The sequence below is a fragment of the Dama dama genome, chromosome 9 (genome assembly GCF_033118175.1).
Source record: "Dama dama isolate Ldn47 chromosome 9, ASM3311817v1, whole genome shotgun sequence".
Classification (NCBI taxonomy): domain Eukaryota; kingdom Metazoa; phylum Chordata; class Mammalia; order Artiodactyla; family Cervidae; genus Dama; species Dama dama.
Genome location: NC_083689.1, coordinates 22158830 through 22183071, shown reverse-complemented (window position 1 = coordinate 22183071; position 24242 = coordinate 22158830). Strand labels below are relative to the sequence as shown.

At 45.1% G+C, this 24242-nt stretch overlaps 1 protein-coding gene across 8 annotated transcripts in view; it reads left to right on the top strand.

Moving 5' to 3' along the window:
- Window positions 1–24242, top strand: part of SAFB (scaffold attachment factor B) — a 60752-nt gene that overhangs the window by 21903 nt on the left and 14607 nt on the right. For 5 of the 8 annotated variants that reach the window (XM_061150595.1, XM_061150596.1, XM_061150593.1 and 2 more), the window contains 12 exons: window positions 571–665; window positions 2386–2535; window positions 2628–2710; window positions 3012–3151; window positions 3308–3396; window positions 5775–5881; window positions 7545–7775; window positions 8859–8996; window positions 9428–9470; window positions 13841–13925; window positions 23071–23135; window positions 23216–23426. In XM_061150595.1, coding sequence (XP_061006578.1) covers window positions 571–665; window positions 2386–2535; window positions 2628–2710; window positions 3012–3151; window positions 3308–3396; window positions 5775–5881; window positions 7545–7775; window positions 8859–8996; window positions 9428–9470; window positions 13841–13925; window positions 23071–23135; window positions 23216–23426 — 1437 coding nt within the window. Of the gene's footprint in view, window positions 1–570; window positions 666–2385; window positions 2536–2627; window positions 2711–3011; window positions 3152–3307; window positions 3397–5774; window positions 5882–7544; window positions 7776–8858; window positions 8997–9427; window positions 9471–10060; window positions 10577–13840; window positions 13926–23070; window positions 23136–23215; window positions 23427–24242 lie in introns of those variants that run through there. The other 3 variants (XM_061150601.1, XM_061150600.1, XM_061150598.1) reach the window with 2 other exon arrangements.

Here is a 24242-nt window from a genome sequence, read left to right as displayed (position 1 = left end):
CTGTGAGCTCCTCCATCTGACTTTCCCTCTGATTTGTGAACTTCTTGGAAACAGTGACACATGCAGATGGAGAAAATGCTTCGAGTTTCACATACTGGGGCTTGGTGGGTCCCTGGTATGGCAGATTTATCAACAGCCCTTTATTAATTTTCCAATTGAGAAGTAGTTTTGCTGGTTGTCCCAGACTCATCCTTAATTGGTGTTCAAAGAAGGCCAGAAACTGGGGAGAGTTTGTATCTCAAGTTCCACCGTGACAGCTCCTGTCTTGCGTTCCAGAGTCACCTCACTGGGATGGGTGATGCCATCTGGTAGCTGATGGCTACCCCAGCCACGGGCCCAATGGCCCCTGACCAGTCGTAGTAAGGGACATTGCCATCGGTTCTAGCCACCCCGTGGGCAACTCCAGAACCCGTGTCAGGACAGCAGGCTGGCCTCCAGCCCCAGCCGTCTCTGTACTACTGGCCTCTAGAGCAAGTAGGGAGAGTGTCTGGTTTGGAATGACTCTAAGATACTTAAGACTCAGGATTTTGTCTGTATCTTGTTTTTGACTGGAACTTTCTTTTGAAATAGGTCGCAGCAGTTGTGGAAGGAATTTCTGGGTTAGTGGACTTTCTTCTACCACCAGAGCTACAGATTTGAAGAATCTTTTCAGCAAATACGGGAAGGTAAGACCAGGGAGGAGACTTGTGAGCTCATGCAGTATGGCCTCTATGTGGCAGATCATTGCCCCTGGCAGTGAGAACTTGGAACACCTTGCAGTTCTTTGAACTCGCAGGTGTATAGGCCTGTGGTGGGTCCACCCCCCACTGAAAGAGATGTAGGCCAGCAGGAGTTCCCAGAGCCCACATCCACTTTGTATTTCTCGTGCTTCCCTGGCCCCCAAGCCACCAGGTCGTTTGATAGCTTCCTGAGTCTGTGTCTCTGGCTTCCAGCCTTAAACCCAGGAAGGGAAGACTGTGCTGTGGGGAGTTCCAGGTAAAAGTGCAGTCTGCATTCTTCTGAGATGGTGGTGATGACAGAACACCGTGAAGCTGTAGAGAAATTTTACGAACAATTTACGGCCTGTGGACCCGACCCCTATGGGCAGCCTTAGGCCCCAGCTCTGCCACACCTGGACAAGTTGCTGGTCCCATGGGAGCCTCATTTCCATATGTGGGGCTCACAGAGTTGCAGGAGCCCTGTCTTGCTCCCTGTTTTCGCCTCATCCTGGCTACTTCTGGCTGTGTCTACTCCGCCACACCTGCTTGTCTCCCTCTCTCCCTTGGCATGGAAAGGGTGAGCATGATGCCCAGGTGGGCAGCCCCCCCAATACACACACACACACGTACACATTGAGTGCTGCCTTTCCTTCCTCCTTTTTCCACCTCCCCCTTCCTCCCAGTGCTTCTCGGACTCTTCTCCAGATAAGCTGCCGCACCCTAACCTCAATCAGTTTTTGACAAGTCACACTTAGACCTTGGGCCTTCGTTCCCAGCATTAAAAAATGATAATGGAGAAAACCAATATCATTTACCTTGGCTGTTGATGTTGAGGAACTAACAAGGAAAACTAAACTTGATTTAACTTAAAACTAACCTTGCTTCTCATAGAAACTCACAAAACCCTGGCCTCTGTAACTCAGGGTAGGGCCCTTCTCTTGATTCTGCAGTGGCCATCAGAGCAGACATCTGCTCTCTGCAGGGAAGTTTCCGTCTGGAACCTGCAGTGTCTTGGGTACACTGCAGGCTTACTGCAGCTTGAATAGGGGACCAGGCCCCTTGGAAGCCTTCCTTTGCAGCTAAGACTCCATGTGGCAAAATGAAGACGAATACCAGCCACTGCTCCTGGCTTCAATGGGACCTCTTCTGAGCTGTGGGCCTTCTGCCATTAAAGGGTGTCCCCAGCATCGGCTTGCTGCTGTGGTTGGGCCAGTTAACTAGCATCAACCATGTACATCTAGCATCTAGGATGTATCTGTAGCACCTTAAACATCTCCTTAAATTTTGTTTTGTGAGTAGAGTGGGCTCTGCATTCCAGAGTGCTCTTAGTAAACCTGTCCTATGTCCCTCTCCTTTTGTAGGTGTGTCTTCCTGCTTCACTGCCCACCTGACTGACTGCATATTCAGAAACATATCTTTCAAGGCTTACATTATTAATGGAATTCTGACAGGGCACTACCTTCTGCTTCACTCCTCTCTCCACCTTGCTGTCATCCTAGTCCTCTAGAGAAACAGCCAGGATGGAGTAGGAGCAGTCAGGCCATAGCATTACCCTCCATAGCCTTTACCTGCCACTTGTCCACCTGTTCTCAGTGTCTCTGAGGGGTGGGGTAAACTAGCATGAACCACAGCTGGGGTCTGTGTGGGGTCTTCATATCTGAACTGTACTTGTGTGTTTTCCTTCAAGGTGGTGGGCGCCAAAGTTGTGACCAATGCTCGGAGTCCTGGAGCACGCTGCTATGGCTTCGTTACCATGTCCACAGTGGAAGAGGCCACAAAATGCATTAACCACCTGCACAAAACAGAGCTCCATGGAAAGATGATCTCAGTGGAAAAAGTAAGGGGCCATTTTCTTCCTGGGATGTGATCATGTTACAAAATCAGTTAATACTCCCAACTGATTCTTTTCACCGGATTCTCTTTTTCCAGGTGATAAATGAACCTGCTGGGAAGAAAACTTCTGAGAGAAGAGAAGGGGAGAGGAAAAAGGAGAAGTCTAGCAATGCTGACAGGTATGTCTTCTTGATGGTATTGTGGCCAAGATGATCTTTATCTTCATGTCTCGATCCTCACTTTTCCACGGGTGGGAAAGGCTGTGAGGCTTTCGCCCCCTTGCCTTCTGTGCACTTGTTGGAGGATTTTCCCGCCAGTCCTCAGAGATGTCAAGTTCCTCTCCTAGGCTGCGTGTTCTGCAACCTGTGGATGCCTGTGAGGCAGCCCCATCCTCACTCGGTATTCATTGCAGGAGTCTTCGCTGGATTGGTCCCCCAGTGTTTCATCTCACACATATCTGTATCTGCATGCCATTTATAGATCTGCCAACCTCAAGAGGGAAGAGAAGGCTGACAGAAAAGATGATGCTAAAAAGGGTGAAGACGGGAGTGGAGAGAAGAGTGAAGACCAGGATGATCAGAAACCTGGCTCTTCAGAGCGCTCTCGAGCCACAAAGTCAGGTAGCTGACCAGTGGGTATGAGAGATTGCACCCTGGCTTCTGTTCCTGGCTGGTGTGGTTAATGGGCAACACAAACTACATTTGTTTCCCTTGAAGTTGAGTACTTTTCTCTCAATAGGAGGTGTCCCTTCTTACCTGACTCCTCTCTTCCTGTAGGAAGCCGAGGAACTGAGCGGACTGTGGTGATGGATAAATCTAAAGGTGTGCCTGTTATCAGTGTCAAAACATTGGGATCCAAAGAGCGAGTGAGTATTCTCTTCCTGCCTGGCTTATTTCCTTTGACAGTTCTGTGTGTTTTAGGGGATTCTTGAGCTTAATTTGAGGAAAGCTTGTCAGTCTGCTGAAAATGGAGGGTTTTTGGGAACCTTAAAATTGAGAAACTTTAAAGGCTTTCCTTCATAGTTTCGATAAGAATTAACTGCCCCCTTTTTTAAAAAAAGACACCATTTCAAAATTCATTTATGGATGTGATTGGCTTTATTTGCCTGCATCTGGGCACAGCAGTCCATGTTCATTGCCGGCCTCGGGTTTCAGCAGCTCTCCATTGTGCATTCGTAACCCACACTTGGCGGAGCCAGCCTTCCGGCTGCCTCTGTGCCCAATCTCCATCTTACTCATTCCGTGCATTGTCTCCGTGCAGACGCTCCATAGAGTCACAGAATCCACAGAGTGCCCACCTTAGGTTTGTTTTATTTATTTTTTTTATCATACATTGATATGAATCAGCCATAGATTTACACGTATTCCCCATCCCGATCCCCCCTCCCACCTCCCTCTCCACCCGATTCCTCTGGGTCTTCCCAGTGCACCAGGTCCGAGCACTTGTCTCATGCATCCCACCTGGGCTGGTGATCTGTTTCACCATAGATAGTATACATGCTATTCTTTTGAAATATCCCACCCTCACATTCTCCCACAGAGTTCAAAAGTCTGTTCTGTATTTCTGTGTCTCTTTTTCTGTTTTGCATATAGGGCTATCGTTACCATCTTTCTAAATTCCATATATATGTGTTTGTATGCTGTAATGTTCTTTATCTTTCTGGCTTACTTCACTCTGTATAAGGGGCTCCAGTTTCATCCATCTCATTAGGACTGGTTCAAATGAATTCTTTTTAACGGCTGAGTAATATTCCATGGTGTATATGTACCACAGCTTCCTTATCCATTCATCTGCTGATGGGCATCTAGGTTGCTTCCATGTCCTGGCTATTATAAACAGTGCTGCGATGAACATTGGGGTGCACGTGTCCCACCTTAGGTTCTTACCACTTCACCCTGCCTCCTGTTTTAGGGTCACGGGCAGCTCTGGATGTTCATAATTCAACTCTTGACAGCCTTACAACTAGGATGGATGTGGGCCCAGGTCCCCAAGACTACCCACATTTCCAGATCCACTCGGGGTCCCACTGGGCTCAGCAAGTAGTTGTAGTTACACCTAAGGTTGGCTCCAGGGATGCAGGGAGGTGACAGAGTCTGGAGGGAACTCTGCTGGCTCCCTGTGGACTCCTTCCCGAGATGGCTCCCCAGGCAGGGACAGTGCAGCAGCACAAGGGTCATGCTTCTGCCCGGGGAGCCCCGTTACAGCTGCAGTCCCCAGGCCTTTCACTTGGGGCTGGTCACATAGGTACCCTCTCCTGACTCCCAGAAGGAAAGCAGGTGTTCAGCATAAACCATCGTTTGCATGGTCAGGGCACAGTGAGCCACCTTTGCCAGTTAACTGTTGACTAGGGTACTCTGAATGCCAAGGTTCCCACCGCTAGCCTCAGGCCTGCCATGTTAACTTGTGCTGGCTAGATGACCAGCCATTTAAGCTCATGAATGTTGTGGACCAATTACAAGCTGAGAGTTCTGTTATGGCATTTCATTATTGCACTGTTTCTTCCACTGTTTTACTGTGTCTGAGTGTTTTACCCTTTGTTGTTGTTCTTTAGTTTCTAAGTCATGTCTGACTGTTTGGGACACCATGGGTTGTAGCCCACCAGGCTCCTCTGTCCATGGGATTCTCCAGGCAAGAATACTGGAGTGGTTTGCCATTTCCTTTCCAGGGGATCTTCCCGACCCAGGGATGGAATCTGCATCTACTGCATTGGCAGGCAATTTACCACTGAGACACCTGGGAAGCTGGATTTCCACCCAGGTCTCCCGCATTGCAGGCAAATTCTTTACCTACTTTATAATAAATGACGTAAAATGGCAAAGTGGAAATGTACATTGAAGGGCTAAGGACCTCAAAAATAAATGCACTCAGCACAAATGAGGATTCCTCAGACATGACAGTAGTGGCCTCCTCAATTGGGCATCACTGTGTGTTTAATATTAAAGAATGTGTTTTGAATGGAAAAGACAAAGTGAAAGGAAGTTTGTTTTTAATTTATGGATTGCTTCAGAGAAAATCCTGTTTTGCGTGTTGACTACTGAAAGTACTCGATGGGTCCCACTTTAGAATTAAATGGTAATCTGTGACTCTGGATTTTAGTGAGCCAAGGTGAGGTTCTCTGGAGAGAACAGTGTTAACCTGATTGTTTCATTCACTCTTCAGCTTCATTTCTGATCTTGTATGCTTGGGCCAGGACACATTTGATTTCTTCCTACCTTAACTATTCAATGCTTCTTGGTAAACCAGGTGTCCAAGAGTCAGGATCGAAAATCGGGGAGCATAGAGAAGCAGTCTGTTGGTTCCTTTGATAAAGTCAAAGAATCGAAGAAGTCTAGAGAATCAGAGTCATGCAGGTGAGTCAGGATCTAGGAATGATGGCTGGTTTGGGTGTTGCTCTAGACTGGTGATAACTCTATCCTGGAAGGACTTTTTTCAAGTCCCAGAGGTCGGAATGTTGCTTTAAACCTTTGCTCCTTGGCTTTATCTTCACAGACATCCTGTGCACTGGCTTTCTTCCTGTGACTTTTTTCCAAACTATCTTCTCAGGTAGATATTCTCAAGATTCTGGGAGGCAGCAATGACAGGGAGATGGAATGCCTCCCTGGAGCTAGTTAACCCAACATACCAAGTTTGCTGCAGAACCCGTCAATAGGGAAAAACAGTGGCACAGACCCAGTCAGAGAACTGAGAGTTCCCACCCTTCAATAAGCCCAATACAAGATCCTCATAATTTTTAAAAAACTAAACAAATTATATCAATTATATTGAACAACAGTTAATGTTTTCTGTCAAAAAAAATTAAAACCATTAGTAAAAATTCTAGTAGAAGAGTGAGAAAGGGGGCATGATACAGAATTTTCTCCTGAACAGGCAAAGGCAACAAGCAAAGAAAAAGTGCTGTTTTGCTAAAGAAACTGGCAAATAGTTCACTAGAAATGATGTAATTGGCAAATAGATCAGTGTGCATGTGGGGACTTAACATGATAAAAGTAACATTTCCCATAGTGAGACAAGGACAGTCTCTCCCCAGAATGGCTTCAGGTCATGTGGCTGGCTCATATCACTGACACAGTGTCAACATAAACTGCTGGCTGCACACAAAATTAAAAATTAAAGCTATCCACATGATGCAACAGTAAGTGAATTTATGAACTTGAGCTTCTGAAAGGACTGACAATTTATAATGGTGAAGTAGACTAAATTTAAATTTCACTTCAGTGCACTGAGAGACCAAAGAGAAGGTCCAGAGATGTGTGACAGATGGGAGTAAAGATGATTTGAAATAAATAAGCAAAAATTAATTTGATAGCAAGAATGACAGAAGGGGCTTTTCAGCCTTACCAGGGATCAGGGACATGCAGATGAAAAGTGCGGTGAGACTGGTTTTCCATCTGTGGGTTTGATGGGAATTACAATGGGGGAGACGGTGCTTGTGGTGGTGGGAGAGGTGTGTCCAGGGGCATGTCAGCCTGGAGAGTGGTCCTGAGGTGTTCCAGACCCAGTAATACCACAGCCCCCCACCTGAACCTGTGTGGAAGATAATGGGGTGGGGCAGCCATGTCCCTGAGGCTGGGAACAGCCAGAAGGCTGACATCTGCAAATAGCCATGTGGACCCCCACCTCCCCACTCAACGGGCTCCTTCCCAATAGCATAGTGCACCTGACCAGATGGTGATGCATGGGGCTCAGGACATGGTACCTGAAGCAAGGCAGCTACATAATAAAGCAAGGAAAGATTAGACATTCCTGCTGCTACAATTCTGTGTCTGTACACACAAAGAAGAGGCTGAACAGATCACCTGGAGCTGTGCAGAGTCAGGAGGAAACTGTGATGGGCACCAGCAGTGTCACCTGCAAAAGGACTGTCAAGTGTCCCTCGCCTAAGGAGGCTCCTACACAGCCTGCCTCCACCAGCGGCTGGCCCTTGCTTGTTGCTAAGTGTACCTGCAGGTCTAGGCTCCCCCCATCCCCATCGCACTTGGGGGGGCCCTTGCAGCCTCTACTCTTGGCCTGCAGGGTGCGAGAGCTTAGTGATCGAGAGCAGTACACGCAGGCAGAGCTGGCGCGGCAGGAGCATGAGGAGCTGCTATTCGCCCGTGAGAGGCTGGCCTTCCAGAGACGCCTCCTGGAGAGGGAACGCATGGAGCGGGAGCGGCTGGAGCGCAAGCGCATGCGCGTGGAGCTCCTGCGGCGGCGCCAGCAAGAACTACACTATGAGCAGGAGCAGAGGCCCTATGACGACGGGCGGTAAGCCACACCGCGCCTCGCTGCCGCCTCTTAGGTGTCCTGTGGCATTTAGAACTGTGCCTTGCCCCCCAGAGCCTTGTTAACGGCTTCTTTTTATTTAAAAAGAAGCACAAGTATTTGCTACAGCTCAACTTGATACTCTGTACTTTATCTGGAAGCCTGAGATGGTTTGAGGTTGATGGAGAAATGGTGAAAGTTGTGCTTATTAAATCATTAGGTTCGAGTCCCAGTACAAGTTGTACCCACAGCCCGCCGAGAAAGTTCAGACCCCCACAGCAGCACATAACACAGGGTGCCGGTCAGGTGATCAGGGACCAAAATGTACCTCCTGGGCACCTTCCATGCTTTGAAATCATTGCAGTGATTTGTGTTGGTTGATTTTAATTCCCCATATTGTTGTGACATACAAATACTAAAACACTAACCACCAGTGAAAGGCCTGTTTCAGACCTTGCTGTGAGGAGTCTGGGGCAATAATCCTAGGGTTGATCCTATGAGAGCTTTTCCATATGTATGATGACTGGAGGAGAGTGCATGGTGTGTATTCATTTTAATCCGTCCCTGTGTAATATAACATTGAAACTTCTGTAAAGGGTCTTTAAGATGTCTTAGGGGTTTTGTGCATTTTACAAAATATTGATGTGAGAGTTTGTTAAGATCATAAAATGTTTTTGAACAGGTACATCCCAAGTGCTACTAGTCCTCTGCACTGGGTGTTTCCTGGGTCAAGTCTGCATGGGGCAACTGTCCTAGTAGACTGGCCGACCCTTGTGGCCATAAGCGGTTCCCAGAGGGCATCTGACACCTACTTCTCTGATCCCCTTCTGTAAGGAGACCTGAACTTCTCTGTGGGGGACTTGGGCATATTGGGTAAGAGAATAGAGCCCTTCAGTCACGTCCCATATCACCCCTCCAGGCACTCGCAGCTCAAGTGGCAGAGAATGGATTCTATGGATATAGTTAATTCTCAGTCTGTGAAGTGATGGGGCAGTTGGACAGTTGAGGATTTAGTTTACCAGCTTCCATAGAGGTCGTCCATTAGGAGGGGGAAACGTACGTCCTCCTTTCTTGCTTCCCTCCTAGGCGAGATGATGTTTACTGGCCAGAAGCTAAGCGGGTAGCCTTGGATGAGCGCTACCATTCTGACTTGGACCACCAGGACCGCTTCCACAACTTTGATCACAGAGACCAGAGCTGCTACCCTGATCACTCGGTTGACAGGTCAGCCACTGACCCTGCCCACCTGATGCATGTCTTCTTTTTCCTGGTTCATTCTCTCTCTTTTTTAACGTGGACCATTTTCAAAGTCTTTATTGAATTTCTACAATATTTACCTTTTGGTTTTTTTGGTCTTGAGGTATCTGTTAGCTCCCCAACCAAGGAACCCCCACCCCCTTCATTAGAAAGCTAAGCCTTGACTACCCGATTACAGGGACATTCCAATCCAGGCACATTCTTTTTTTGGTCCAAGCTCAATCTTAAGGACGAAGAACTCCAGCGGCCCTTCTGGGTTCTAGGCTTCTAGATTGCTAGCCCACTCAAACTAGCAGTTTGTGTGTGAATTACCTGGGTTCAACTCGGGAAATGTCTTCCATTCGGGGATCTGACTCCCTGTCTTTCTCCTTATGCTTCCATATGAATTCCCTTTTCAGGAGAGAAGGTTCAAGGTCAATCATGGAAGAAAGAGAAGAACAGGTAAGTTAGGAGCTGTGATTGTAGCCAGTACAGTCAATTCTTCAATTCTGTGTATGCCTCCTGGAAACTGAGGCGCAGGGAGGGGACGGCATCTGTCGAAGGTCATACGGCCCTGGGAGCAGTCCTGGGGCCACCCTACGACTTCGATGGGCTTTCAGCGCTTTGAGGCCCCCGGCTGGAGAGGAGGCGCCTGGCACAGGGAGGGGCGGTGTCAGTCCTGGGTCTCACAGCCCGGCCCCGCGGTCCCTGACTGTTGGGGCCGGGAAAGTTCCTCATCCTCTGGCGCCACCCCGGGGCCCCAGGCCGCCTCACCTTCTTACAGCCGTTCTATCAGGACACTTGTTGCCGCCCGTGTCGAGGCTCCGCTATTTCAGCTCCGCCCGCAGGTCGCTAAGCCGTCGCGTCCCGATTTCCGAGACGAAAGCGGCCATTCCCAAGTCGGCGGCCCCTACCAGAGTACCATCCTGGGTGTCTTGTCTCCACCAACTACCCCCCACCGCCGGCAGCTGTAGCGGCTCTGACCACAAAATGGCGCCGCCTGGGAGAAAAAGGCACTCCGTTCCTCCCGCCCCCTTTTTCCGGCCGCGCCTGCGCAACGCCCTGATCAAGCTTAACAGCACTGGCGCCAGGCCACAGCCGACAGGCGGTGTGACCGCAGTACGCATGCGTCTCGGCAGTTCGCGGCGGGAGGCCGGCGAGAAGTAGTACGCCGGCGTACGTCCCTCCCAGGGTTCTCACCACGCATGGGCAGACGCGGCCGCGAGCGTCGAACCCGCGCCGGATACGCCTGCGCAGAAACGAGTCGCACAGGGGCGGCCGGAGCGGTTCCCTCGCAGGCGGCGCCATTTTGTGCTGAAAGCCGAGGTAAACCCGGCCTGGTTCTGTGTGAAGTAGTCGGCGGAGCCAGGGTCCCTGGAATGGCGGAGTCTCTGTCCGGCTTAGGCGATTCTGGTGCGGCGGGCGCAGCGGCTCTGAGCTCCGCCTCGTCGGAGACCGGGACGCGGCGCCTCACCGACCTTAGGGTGATCGATCTGCGGGCGGAGCTGAAAAAACGGAACCTGGATTCGAGCGGCAACAAGAGCGCTTTGATGGAGCGACTTAGAAAGGTAGAGCTGGGACCTTAGGGGTGGGTGGGAGGTGGGTCGGGGAACTCCGGCGGCCGCTTCGGTGGGCCTCCTTGCCTGGGGGTCCGTTTGCGGCCTTCCCCGGGCCTGTCCCTACTTTTCCCAGGCCTGAGCGGGATCGCCGAGCCCCGGCGGGCCCAAGTTCAGAGCCCAGCGCTGCATCGGGGCAAGAACAAGAAAATCTCGACGCGAACGGGGGAAGTTTGAGGTGGCGGGTGACATCGGCCGAGAGCTTGTGTTATCCGCATCAGCCCCTGCTTTTTAGGGCTTCCTTTGGCTGCTTTCATCCCTATTTCTGAGAGTGGACGCGGAACCTGAAATCCTCGCTCCGCCCGGGGAGTCAGGGGACTCGGCCAAGGTCACTCGGCCCGGGAGGGGAGGTCGAAATTTGAACGCAGGCCGGGCGATTTTCGGAGCTTGTGTTGGATGCGGGGGCCTCCTCTGGGGAGAGAGATGCTGCTTGATCTGTTAGGGCCTAGAAGCCGAGAATGGGGGCTGGTTTACGAAGTAACCTTATCAAAAGGGTATCGGGAGCTGGGTTGGGGGGAATGGCTTAGGGATTTGCCAGCACGGGCTCGGGGACTCAGCCTGGCAGGGAAAGTGCTGTTTGTAATAAAGAAATGAAACCTACCGTTAGAGTTAAGAAATAAGGACTATGCCAGTCTCTGTGACTCGATTTTGAGAGCGGAAGACATTTTAACTCCCTCTAGGCCTGTTTCTCCTTGTGTCCAAAAGAATTCTCTCGCGTTCGGATTAAGTAAGATGGCACAAAATGGGCTTGGCGTGCTGCTGATACATGTTAACGCTTGAGGGACAATCGTTGTCACAGTGGACTTTTCTCTGTGTACCACTGTTTGGTGGTGGTGGTTTAGTCGCTATATCGTGTCCGACTCTTGCGATCCCGGGGACTGTGCCCGCCAGGCTCTTCTGTCCATGGGATTCTCCAGGCGAGAATACTGGAGTGGGTTGCCATTTGCTTCTCCAGGGGTTTTTCCCGACCCGGGAATGCACCCTGGGACTCCTGCATTGCAGGCACATGATTTAACAGCTGAGCTATGAGGGAAGCCCTAAACTCTTGTAACAACTGGAGGTATTTGGTATTTGCAGACTGGAGGTTCTGACCCTTCTTGCCCGGTGGGATTCTGAGGGATACGTTTGAAAAGCAAGGAGTTAAGAAATTGTGCTCTTCCGCTTTCCTTGTGCTGTCTGATTCTGGTGAATTCTTTCTTTCACCATCTCTCTTGTTGCAGGACTTCTCTGTGATCTCTAAGCCTTGTCACCTATCCTCCCCCCACCTTATTTCCCCAAGCAGTGCAATTTGTGACTCATTCCACCCTCTCTTGCCTCACAAACAATAGAGGATCAGGGTTTTGTTTATTAATTGCTGTTTAGAGGAAGTGAGGGTAATTTCCTATTATCCAGTTGAGGAAGTTCTGGCTTGAGAGTGATGAGTTATGCTCGGAGTCATTGGGGCATTTGTAACTCAGAGTGTGTGTTTCTTTCACTATGGATACTGACTCCCCTCTAAGACGACAGGGCAGGCAGTTCACCACTGAAGTGTTACCTGGAGAGTATGCAAGAAGGAGAGGGTTGGCACCCAGGGACCTGTGATCCCTGTTAGTAGCTTCAGGGCCTCTTGTCAACAAAACTAAATTGGAGGGCTTTAGCCATTATTCCCCCAGATAATCCACAAGCCTTTGATGTTGATAGAGCATTGAACCTCCCTGTCAAGTTGGTGGTTGAGGCTGGTATGATCTTCCACTCGGGTCTCAGAGGAAAAATCCATCATTTCTTGCTCTTCTATTAGGGATGTGCTCAAAATACACAAACACCATCAGCGTATACACCTATCTGCCACTCTGCCCGAGCAAGTCTGGAAGTAACTGGAGTTCTTCTCTTCTACTTTTGTCACAGAGTGTTTTGTCCCTTCTCTGGTTTATTTATTTTTGTAGAAAAGCAAAACAGGGAAAGGTGGAGGCAACAGAGTCTAATTTGGCAAGGCCTATAAGGATGACTCATAGCCTACAGTCCCCCTGGGGACGACCCTGTAAACACTACACCTGGAGACCATCTGAGAGGCAGACTGGTCCACTTTCTTGTGAGGTAGTTGTTTTCTGCTGCTGGTGGTCCAGAATCTTTTGTCTCCAGGCAGAAGGTAAGGAAGGCACTTTTTGTTTGAGCCCTCCTTCATGCCAGAGCATAACTCCAAATCTTCCTTCTGGCTCTGGCTTCAGAGAAGAGGGAGAGATTTCTTTGTTCCAAGTACAGGTTAGGTGCGGAGCCCCCAAGCCTCATTCTGAACTTGGACTTTACCAAGCTAGAATACTGGTGAGAATCTTTGAGACTTCTGAAACTGCTTACAAACAAAACAGCATTTGAAACTGATTTTAAAATAGAACATGGGTTCCCAAGACTATCCAGGAGAGAAAGGGTTTCCAAAAGTTAAAATCTGAGGCCTGGTGTCTGGGGATATCAGCATTGACAGGCTCAGTACATGTTCTTTTGTTTGTTTTGTGGGGGTGAGGGTTTCTTTGTTTCTTTTGCTCCTGGTTGCCTCCTTAGTGGCCTGCACTGTGCTGAGCGTGCCTGGGAGCTGCTTAACTGAGCAACAGTAGTCTTGGGATGGGAGGCGGCCCTCACTCAAAAATCCTTAGGGTTCTGTGTCCAATGAAGCAGGTCCCCTAGTGGTTGAGAGAAAGACCTTAGGAGTCAGAGATTCATGAGGGATGAGGTAGTCGGTGTCCCATCCATTGCACATCCCTATTCTGTCCAGATGGTGCTAATTGAGGCGTGGAATCGAGAGGGGATCAGGGAGTGTCTAATAACACATCGCTGAGTGACGTCATAGGTAATTAGTGAGTTTGCTTCTCCCTTTTTGAGTTCTTTTGGACCCAGGATTAGGATCTGTCAGATTGTGGTGATAATGTTAAAAATAAGTCAAATGTCTGGTGTGTGCTTGCTTTACCTGACTAATAAGAATTTTCATGACAGTTTTCCAGGGTAAGAACTTTAATTAGTCCCTCATGCCAGAGTGAAAAACAAACTCGGAACAATTAAGTAAGCCTGCCTGAGACCAGGCAGCCAAGGTACGGTAGAATCAGTCTACCTCTGGGGCCCTTGCTGCAACAGAAAGAAGGGCTGAATGAGTAAGGAGAGGCCCTTTCCAGATCAGCCCCTGAAGCTTCTGTGAAAGTCGAGTCTGCTTGCTGCCTTTTTGGGTGAACTTTTCTTTTGCCTTCCCTTTAGGCAATTGAAGATGAGGGAGGTAATCCTGATGAAATTGAAATTACCTCTGAAGGAAATAAGAAGACATCAAAGAGATCCAGCAAAGGTATGGAGGGTGATGTTAGGAACTTCTTTCAAACTGGCTTCCTCTGCTAATGTGCCTGTGGACTGCCCTGTGAATCTTTGATGGACTTTGAATGAAGGTGTGCATTTTTTTTTTCAAGATCTCTCCATTGTATTTTTGTTTGCAAGGGATTTGGGAAGTCTTGGCACAGAAGAGGTACTGACACCTTTACTTATTTTCTTCTGTAGGTTTCTCGGCAGCTGTTGCTTATCCAGAGTCTTAACCTTCTTGAGTTAGAGAGTGTTTAGGATTACTTGAGTCTCCTATTGCTCTGACTTGTGGAAAATAACTTCCCTTTTAGATACCGCCTGGGCAAAAACAGAGTCATCACTTTTACAGATGCTACTTTCAAAAACTGTCTACCGCATAAAAACCAGGTTCCACATGGCATTAAAGACCCTTACCATTGCCCCAGATGGTCCCTTCATGTTCCCTACCCCCCACCACATTACTTTATTCCATCCACCTGCAATTAGGTCCCAAACCTGTGGTTTACTCCATCCACTCCTCTTCCCCATCTGTCTGGATTCGAGTCCTAGTTCATCACGAGACAACTTCTGATCTCACCAGTAGCAAGTTTTCTCTCCTTAGGTCCTCTGCACAGCCCTGGCCTGAGTTTCAATGCTGACATCATCCTGCCTTGTGTCGCAATTAGGTTGTTGAGGACAGGGTCTGCTTCTTCCTTGTCTTCCTTCCTGCTAGTATTTACTCAATAAATTGAATTCCTAATTGAATTCAGTGACATTCAACTACTGTTTAAGAAAGGATCAGCTAAAACCAGGCAGTTGGGCCGTCTTGAAAATTCTCTAGGTAATTGAAAGTTTTATTGCTCAGGCCCCGAAATGAAATATTTTTACCTGGCCAGTGGTGAAGACCTGGGTGTGAAATGTCTGAGAGGCAGGCACCAATATGGACTACACTGTGGTATATTAGCTCTGGGAGAATAGCAGTCAGTGTCATCACTTTGGAGTGACATCACTTGTGTGGTCTACAGTTTGTTGTGCATTTTGACTTGCCTAAGTCGATGTTTTTGCCAAGGCAGAGTACTGAAAAATCAGAGAAAGACATTTATTGGGGGGGCGGCGGGTGGGCAGGGGATATAGCCCGTGGAGTTTGTTTTTGTTTTTAAGAAAAAGAAATCCTGTGTTAGGGTTTTTAGGAACACAAATATGCATTAAATAAAGGAGACAATCCATTATTAAAAGCAGGCATATTTTCCCAGATTTTTCTGTGTTACCTAAAAACAAATGCAGAAAGATGTAACCAGAAACCCACTGTAGTTTTGTCTTTCCATTAAAAAAAAAATCTGTACTATGCACAACATCCTTTAATTTACTTTTTTCACTTAGCATCTAAAGGACATTTTCAATAACACAGAAAATAAAGACCTCATTCTTTTAATGGCTAAGTGTTCGTCCTTACTGTAGTTGAGCTCCTCAGTTTTTTTTTTTTTTTTTTTTTTTGAGCTCCTCAGTTTTATCACTAGACTATTTGTTCTGGTTTTCAGCATGTCCATGTGCCATGCTGAAGTAATCCTCTGCTGAAGGATTACTTTTTTGTTACCTGAGAGAAGTAGAGTTCTGGGGTCAAAAGATATGTACATTTATTTTTGAAATAGTTATTAGCAAGTGGCTTTCCAACAGGCTCTACTGGTTAATAACTAGCAACATGGGCAGGTACCTGTTTGTTTAAATTCTTGCTTAATGCTAAATATTATTTTCATTGTATTTGTCTGAATTTCTCCACAGGTAAAGTGTCCATTTACATTTCTTCACAGATTAGAAAATTTCTGATAATTGTCCATCTGTATTTTCTCAATTGCCTTTTCACGCCCTTTGCTCATTTTTCTGCTTGTCTTTTGAGAGTGCTCGCTCTGTAAAATGTCGATTGTTTTTTTCCTAGTCTTTCATTTGACTTAACTAGTTTGTTTTGACTTAACTAATTTGTGATGATTTTGTCTTTAAAGTTTTAATCTTTAATACAGGCAATGCAGTTAACCTGTTTTATTTGGTTTTAGATTTTATGTTGTATTTTAAGAGGCAGTCCTTTGCTTTAAAATTACTTTTTTAAAAAATCTGCATCGCAAAGTAGTATTTATAGTTTTATTTTGAGTTCATTTGGGATTTATTTTTGCATATGATGTGAAGTTAAATAGGGATCAAAATAATGGGATTTTAAAAATATTATTTATTTATTTGGCCGTACCGGGTCTTCATTGCAGCATGTGGGATTTAGTTCCCTGAACAGGGATCGAACCTGGGTCCCCTGCATTGGGAGTGTGGAGTCTTAGCCACTGGACCACCAGGGAAGTCCCAGTGTGACACATTTCTACTAAATTCCTAGTGCTCTTGCCCAGTCATAATCCCTGCTTGTCCCTCTGTCGGGAGGCAGGGGGAGAATACTGTTACTTTGACCATAGATGATTAGCTTTGTCTGTTATGAAACTTCACGGGAAGTAGAACCATTCAAAGCAAAAAATGGCATAGGTTTCTGTACTGTGTGGCTTGTGGAATCTTAGTTCTCTGACCAGGGATTGAGCCTAGGCCCTAGGCAGTGAGCTCATAGAGTCCTAACCACTGGACTGCCAGGAATTCCCAATACAAACTGTTTTCTGTCTGGTTTCTTAGATGCTTACAGTCATTCTATTCTGAAGTTTTACAGTACTTTTTCATATTCAGTAGGGCTGCTTTATAAGTTCTCTTGATTTACAACTGCCTTATTAAATTTTAAGATTTTTACTGAAAATAAGAGTTTCTTCTTCTGTGCTATTGGAACAAACTCAAAATACTTTGAAATCTGATTATTTTAATCAGATTCCTGGAAAGCTTCCAAACTAGTTTTGCACCAGTACTTTGTTTAATAGATCATTTAAAGTAATTTAACTAGAAAAGCAAAGTTAGCATGTTTTTAAGCAATCAAATACATTTTAATAATTGGCAATGTTTTGAATAGATACTTCACAAGAGAATATAAGTAAATGGCCAGTGACCACATCAAAAATTGTTATGTTTAGCTATCAAGGAAATGAAAATTAAAATGATTAGAAATACTAGAAAACAACTATTAAAATGGTAAAGATTTAGAAAAACAAACTTCCCATACACTGCTGTGGAGTATATAAAATGATGCAACTTTTGGGAGAAAAATTGGCACATAAAATTTTTAAAAATTCAACTGAAATGTTAATACATCCCAAATTATTCTATTTCTGTGTCTTTAGCCAAAATAAATGAAAGCATAGGTCCACAAAAACTTTGAGCATGAATGTACAGTGTATCTTTTTTTGGGAGACATAATTTCATGCTTAGAAAAGATACAAGAAAAATACAAGAAATTTTCATAAATTCTCACCTAGATTCCTGAAATGCTATCATTTTAACACATTTGTTTTATCCTTTTCATTCTGGAGAGAGGGAGGGCAGGAGGGGAGGGGAGGAGGGAGAAAGAAAAGGATAAAACAGATGTAATACATATGTATTTTTTCCTTTTCCCCTGAACTGTTTCAGAATAAGTTGCAAGTATGTGCCACTTTGCTCCTACATACTACAGCATTTTCTAAAAGCAAGAACATTACATAACTATGTACGTAGTTCCCAAAATCAAGAAATTAATATTGGAATAATGCTGTTGTTTAAGCTTAGACCTTATTTAATCATTTATTCCAGTAATGTTCTTCATACACAGAAGAAGAAAATTCTAGGGTCTTTTGCCTTCAGTTGTCATGGCACATCTTTTTGGTCTCCTTTAATCTACAACAGTTCCCAAGCCTTTGTTTGTATTGGTGACATTACCATTTTCTGAAGAGCACAGACCACCTATTTTGAAGCCTGTTTTTCAATTTGGGTTTATTGGGGATATTTCTGGTGTTGTTTTTCTTTTTCCCCCTCATGTTTAGGTTCGAATCACGCACTTTTGTCAGAAATACCACTGGAAGTGTTATTTTTCTCTGTTGTTACGTGTCTTCCTTAGAGGCACATCCTGACAATTTGGGCAGGTAACTTGAGGTGGTATTGGTTGGGTTTCTCCACAGGAGAGTTTTTAATTGTATCTATGGGGAGGATACCCGGAGACTTAAAAATACCATCTTTCACCCTCCACTAGTGTCAGCATCCACTGATGCTGTGGTTGTCCAGTGGTGATTTTCTAAATTCATCATTCCATCTATAGTGTTGGATTTCTTCCATAAGAGTTAGTAGCTTGCACTTCTCCCCCACTTATCAGTGTGAACTTAGAGATTCTTATTCATTAGATTATAAGCCTTTGTGCTATTTATTTTGATGTTCAAATTCTCCCTGTTAGACTCCTGCAAGCTGGCCCCAGTATCTTCTTAACATGTTCACATCACTCTTTGAACACTTACTTTCTGGCACAAGAGGGTGTTCCAGTGTCTGTTTGCTTTCCCTGCCCTGCTCTGGGAATCAGCCATCTCTTCCAGGTGCCCTTCTTCATTTTTGCAGAGTGCTAGTGTACTCTTTGCTGAAGTGAAAGTCTCTCAGTTGTGTTCAGCTCTTTGCGGTCCCATGGACTGTAGCCTGCCAGGCTTCTCCATCCATGGAATTCTCCAGGCCAGAATACTGGTCTGGGTGGCTGTTCCCTTCTCTAGGGATCTTCCCAACCCAGGGATGGAACCCAGGTCTGCTTTGTTGCAGGCAGATTCTTTACCATCTGAGCCACCAGGGAAGCCCATAGAAGAGAGCAGGTTGCCATGCCCTCCTCCAGGGGATCTTCCAACCCAGGGCTCAAACCCAGGTCTCCCGCATTGCAGGCAGATTTTTTAGCGACTGAGCCACCAGGGAACCCCAAGACTAAGGGAGTGGGTAGCCTATCCCTTCTCCAGGGGATCATCCCAACCCAGGAATCCAGGGGTCTCCTGCATTGCAGGCAAATTCTTTACCATGGAAGCCCTACTCTTTGCTGCAGGTGTCAAATTCTTGGCCACTGCTGGGTCTCTGAGGTCCTTTAGTCTTCCTGTACCTCATGAAATTAAATATTAGTGAAGCAATCCAAAATGAGCCAATGAAGGCTTAAGAAATGTGGGGGGGGAATGGCTAATATGAACAATGCACTTGCAAAACTTGCTAACTGGTTTTAATTGTTCTGCTTTGTTTTTGACTTGCCAATGAAACGTCATTTGCAAGTCAAAGACTTAAGCAAGGTGTTGCCAGAGGACATTAAAAATAGATACAGTATTCTCAAGTAATAGGTAAAGCTACAAGGAAATGTTTAAGTAGTATGACATAAGTAATTTTGAGAAAGTTTTCCTAGATATGATGACTTGATGGCATAATGTTCCCAATTCCCCTCTAAGTAACCTAAAAGACTCTTTGAGATTTGTCTGTTTTAATATTCATCAAAAAGAAAATACAGAAGAATAACTCAAATTGAAAAACTGTTGCATTCTTGCTTTCATTTTAATGGTAGAATATTAAGATTTTCTTAATGAAAGATACCAGAAATAGATATAATTGGGAGAAAATGTTATAGCATATAAACATCCAGAAAGCATTCAATATTCCTATGAATTAATAAGAAAATAACCAATTGAGTTCAGAAAAGAGACCTCCTTGGTGGCTCAGACAGTAATGAATCTGCCTGCAATGCAGGAGACCTGGGTTCAGTCCCTGGGTCGGGAAGATCCTTGGAGAAGGAAATGGCAACCCACTCCAGTATTCTTTCCTGGGAAATCCCATGGACAGAGGAGCCTGGCAGGCTATAGTCCACGAGGTCACAAGAGTCAGACACAACTAAGCAACTAAAAACACTTTGACTTCATTTTCATGAATAGACAAGTCACAGATAAAAGAAGAAACAAACAAGGCCTATATACAAAAAAGAAAAATTCTTAAAGGAAAGCAAATAAATATAATGACAATATCATTTTTGCCAACTACACTGGTAAACTGGTACATAATTCTCAGTAATCCACATTGACAAGGGTGTGAGGAAGTGAGTAGTTACTGGAGATGATAAATGAATAAAGCATCTTTCGTGGCAGGGGTGACCAAACTGTGAAACTAACCATGGAGGTGAGTCAGCGTATAGGGCAAGATAATTTTCCAAGGCCTTTATTAACAGAAGCAAGTTACAGAATATACATACAGTGTGAATCCTTTACATAGCAAGTTCATTTTCATTTGAATGGTACGTGTGTAAATCCACAAGATGTTTTCAAGGGCCACCAAGCTGACAACAATGGTTACCTCTTAGAAGTGCAACGGGGAGAAGGGAAAAGAACTTTTTCATGTATTTATGAGGGTGGATCTTTTATTAGTAAACTAAAATTTACTGTGAAGTGGTGAGAATCTTTTAATGAGTATACTTGTGAGAATGTATTTGTGTAATCAAACAAATTTTTAAAAATACCTTCCCACATGCAGCCAGCCACACTGGGTCCTGGGGGAATTCCCAGCAGGAGCCTGTGGAGGGGTCTAACTAACAATTGAGTTGGACATTCTCCCTGAAGTAGAAGCTTAATGGGAGAAGAAATGGAAATCCCAGGCAGTGGGGCTGGGAGAAAGTTAGACAAGAACTGCGAAGCTGCATGGGCCTGTGGTTTGGAGATTGCGAATGTGGGAGGCCTTTTTACTCTTTGGAGGAAGAATTTGAGGGGTGTCTTTTCTCTTAGTAGTACCAAAAACAGTTGCTTTAGTTTTTGCCACAGTGATATTTCTCATTCACGTTAATTTCGGATTCATTGAGACACCTTGTTTTTCATCTTTGGAAAGTAGGGTATCTTTCCCCAAATAGTGATTGTTTGTAAGCATCCCGATGGGGATGTGTTTTCCATATTGAAGACTGGATGTTCTTAGGACTGCACATTCTCTTGACATTGCTTGTTAGGGCATTTCTTACCTGGGAGAATTCTCCCCTGGAAGGGATTCAGGCTGCAGTGTACCTGTGCGTCCTGCTTGTAGTGAGATCTGGATCTGCCTGATGAAAACCTGCTGCCTTCTTGTGAAAGGGAGAAAGACAGTAGAAAGGGTGGCAAGTTTCTGGTAGTCTGTTTAGATTTTTCCTACTAACTCACTGGAACTGGGCAAAAGCCAATGTGCATATTCTAGAATGGTACAAGTCTGTTGCTCGTATATCTTCCTAGCATATTTATAAAGACCACTGGGTTGAGTTCCAGACATTTTTGAAGCTCGGGGCATGTTTTGCCGTAGGATACCGAGGTTCCCAGCCAACTACCAAGGCTATTTGCAATTAAAATATTTCTGGGGAAAAAAAAAATTCAGAAAACGTGAGTGAAGTTAGAATATGGAAAAATCAAGTAACACATGGTATAGGAAAATTCTAAAGTCTGAATTATGGTACAAATGATTGTTGTTAATTGTTAAGTCATCCCGACTCTTTGCAACCCCATAGAATGCACCAAGTCAGACTTCCTTGTCCTTCACTATCTCCCAGAGTTTGCTCAAATCCATGTCCAGTGAGTCAGTGATGCTATCTAATGATCTCATGCTCTGCCGCCCTCTGCTCCTTTTGCCCTCAATCTTTACCAGCTTTTCTAATGAGTTGGCTCTTTGCATCAGGTAGCCAAGGTATTGGAGCTTCAGCTTTAGCATCAGTCCTTCTAGTGATTATTCAGGGCTGATTCCCTTTAGGACTGACTGGTTTGATCTGCTTGCAGTCCAAGGACATCTCAGGAGTCTTCTCCAGCACCACAATTCGAAAGCATCATTTTTTTGGCCCTCAGTCTGCTTTATGGTGCAACTCTCAGTTCCGTACATGACTACTGGAAAAACCATAGCTTTTACTAATTGGACCTTCGTGTGCAAAGTGATGTCTTACTAGATAAATACTTAGTAGCCTAAGAAATTCATCTTTAATTTGGAGAATGATGGTGCTTCCCAGGTGGCTCAGTGGTAAAGAATTCACTTGCCAATAGATGCAGACATAGAGTGTCAAGAAGAGGAAAACAGTGGGATGAATGGAGAGAGTAGCATGGAAGCTGCACTAACATATGTAAATAGATCGCCACTGGGAATTTGCTGTAGAACTCAGGGAACTCAAACTGAGACTCTTTAATAACCTAGATGGGAGAGGACATATGTACCCCTGTGGTTAATTCATGTTAATGTGCGATAGAAATCAAACCAATATTGTAAAGCAATCATCAATTAAAAATAAATATTTTTTTTAAAAAGAGAAGAATCCACCTGCCCAGTGCAGGAGATGCAGCAGGAGATCTTCTCAGTTGGGAAGATCCCCTGAAGTAGGAAATGGCAACCCACTCAAGTATCCTTCCCTGAAGATCACATGGACAGAGAGGCTTGGTGGCCTCAGTTCACAGGGTTGCACACGACTGTGCACATACTCACACAAACCATATAATGCTATGAAAGAATACAGAAAGCTATTCACAAGGTAGTAAGTGAACGGATTATAAAATGGCAGCATAATTTTTAAAGAGTATGTGTATATTCGTAGCACAGCATGGAAGGATATCCATGCCCCACTGTATGATAGCTCCAGGACTAACTCTTAGGTGGTAAAATTCTGAAAGGTATTATACTTTCTTTTTGCTTTTCTGTGTATTCCTTTTATGTGGTTGTCTCTGGGTAAACGTGTTCCACATTCCTTAAGCAAAAAGCAGCACATATAATCTTTTTTGTTTGATTGATTGTTCTGGTTTGTGTGGTTTTTTGTTAGTTTGGGTTTTGTTTGGTTTTTGCTATGCCAGGCTTGTGGGATTTTAGTTCACCTACCAAGTTTTGAACCTGAAACATCTGTAGTAAAACACAGAATGCTAACGACTGGAGTTCCAGGGAATTCCCCACAGCAGCACGTTTGTATGCGATACTCTTCTCCCCATAACCAAAGCCACTTAACATGACGGGCAGGCCTGGAAAAGGTCTGGTTCCTTCCACCTTATTAAGAACCCATTTCTAGTGCCTCATACTTCCACAGATAGTTGATAAAAAGAGAACCACTTCTACTAGGGGTAGTAGGGAACTCCCTTATCCAGATTGGATTTAACTATTCCTGGATTGCTGTGTTCCTAAACGGAGAAGTCCCACAGGTGTTTTAGGTTGTCTTTCTGTACTGCTTAGGGTGTATAAAAGTGAAAGTTGTCACTTCTGAAAAATACATATCTTTGATCTCATGCTACAAATTATTTCTCCAGGGCGCAAACCAGAAGAAGAGGGTGTGGAAGATAATGGGCTAGAAGAAAATTCTGGGGATGGACAGGTATGTGAACCTCATCAGTGATCAGCTCCGTGCATGGACCAGGGCCTGTCATCTGATGCTTGTATTTTTCTTTATCACAGGAGGATGTTGAGACCAGTTTGGAGAACTTACAGGACATTGACATGATGGATATCAGTGTGTTGGATGAAGCAGAGATTGATAACGGGAGTGTTGCAGACTGTGTGGAAGATGATGATGCTGAAAACCTCCAGGAGTCCCTGTCTGACAGTAGAGAGCTTGTGGAGGGGGAGATGAAAGAACTTCCAGAGCAGCTTCAAGAACATGGTGTAGGTACCTCAGCAGGGTCTCTAGGGTGTACCCTAAATGTAAAAATTCCTCCAACAGTGTAACAGATAATAACTAAATTTGGAATTATGTTCTTTTAATGCCATTTCAGTACAATGTTTGGCTGGTCCATTCACATCACAGATGAGTCTGAAAGGCACACTTTGCTTCATTGAAAAATGGTGTCTTGTGAGGAATAATTGTATCTGCTCTCCATTTGAATAGTGCAGCATTAAGCATCTTGAGGACACTATTCTAGCCTTCTTGTTATAGGAGATTTCTCTGTAATGTAATAGCTGCGATGCCTCAAATACCATAACAGGTGGAAAGTTGGTCTTTTGCTGTCATTGGATTGGTACTCCCCTAGTCAGTCTTAGAATACTGTGACCTTGTTTTTAAAGCCTTAGCTTTTATTGTGTTAGGATGAAATCCAGGGTACAATACAATTATGGTGAGTATTACTTACTGAATTCTGTCTGCCAGACATTAGCTGTTAGTTCCTTTCATCCTGTTAACCACAGATACATAAATGCTATTATGCCAATTTTTCAGTTGGGAAAATTGGAGGGTAAAAAGGTAAAGGTAAACATCTTCAGGCAGTAGCTCATATGAGAATAGGAATGAAGGCCAAGGTAATTCCAGATTCCATACACTTAACTCATACATTGCGTTTTTTCAGTGCCGTTAATTCAGTGGATTATGTTATTTCCAAAAGGATGAATGTTTCTCAGTTAGACAGAAAAGGCGATTAAAAAAATAGAAGCCCTGAGACATCTTTGAAGGCATTTCTATTATTGGTATTGTAAATTTTATTCTCCGTTT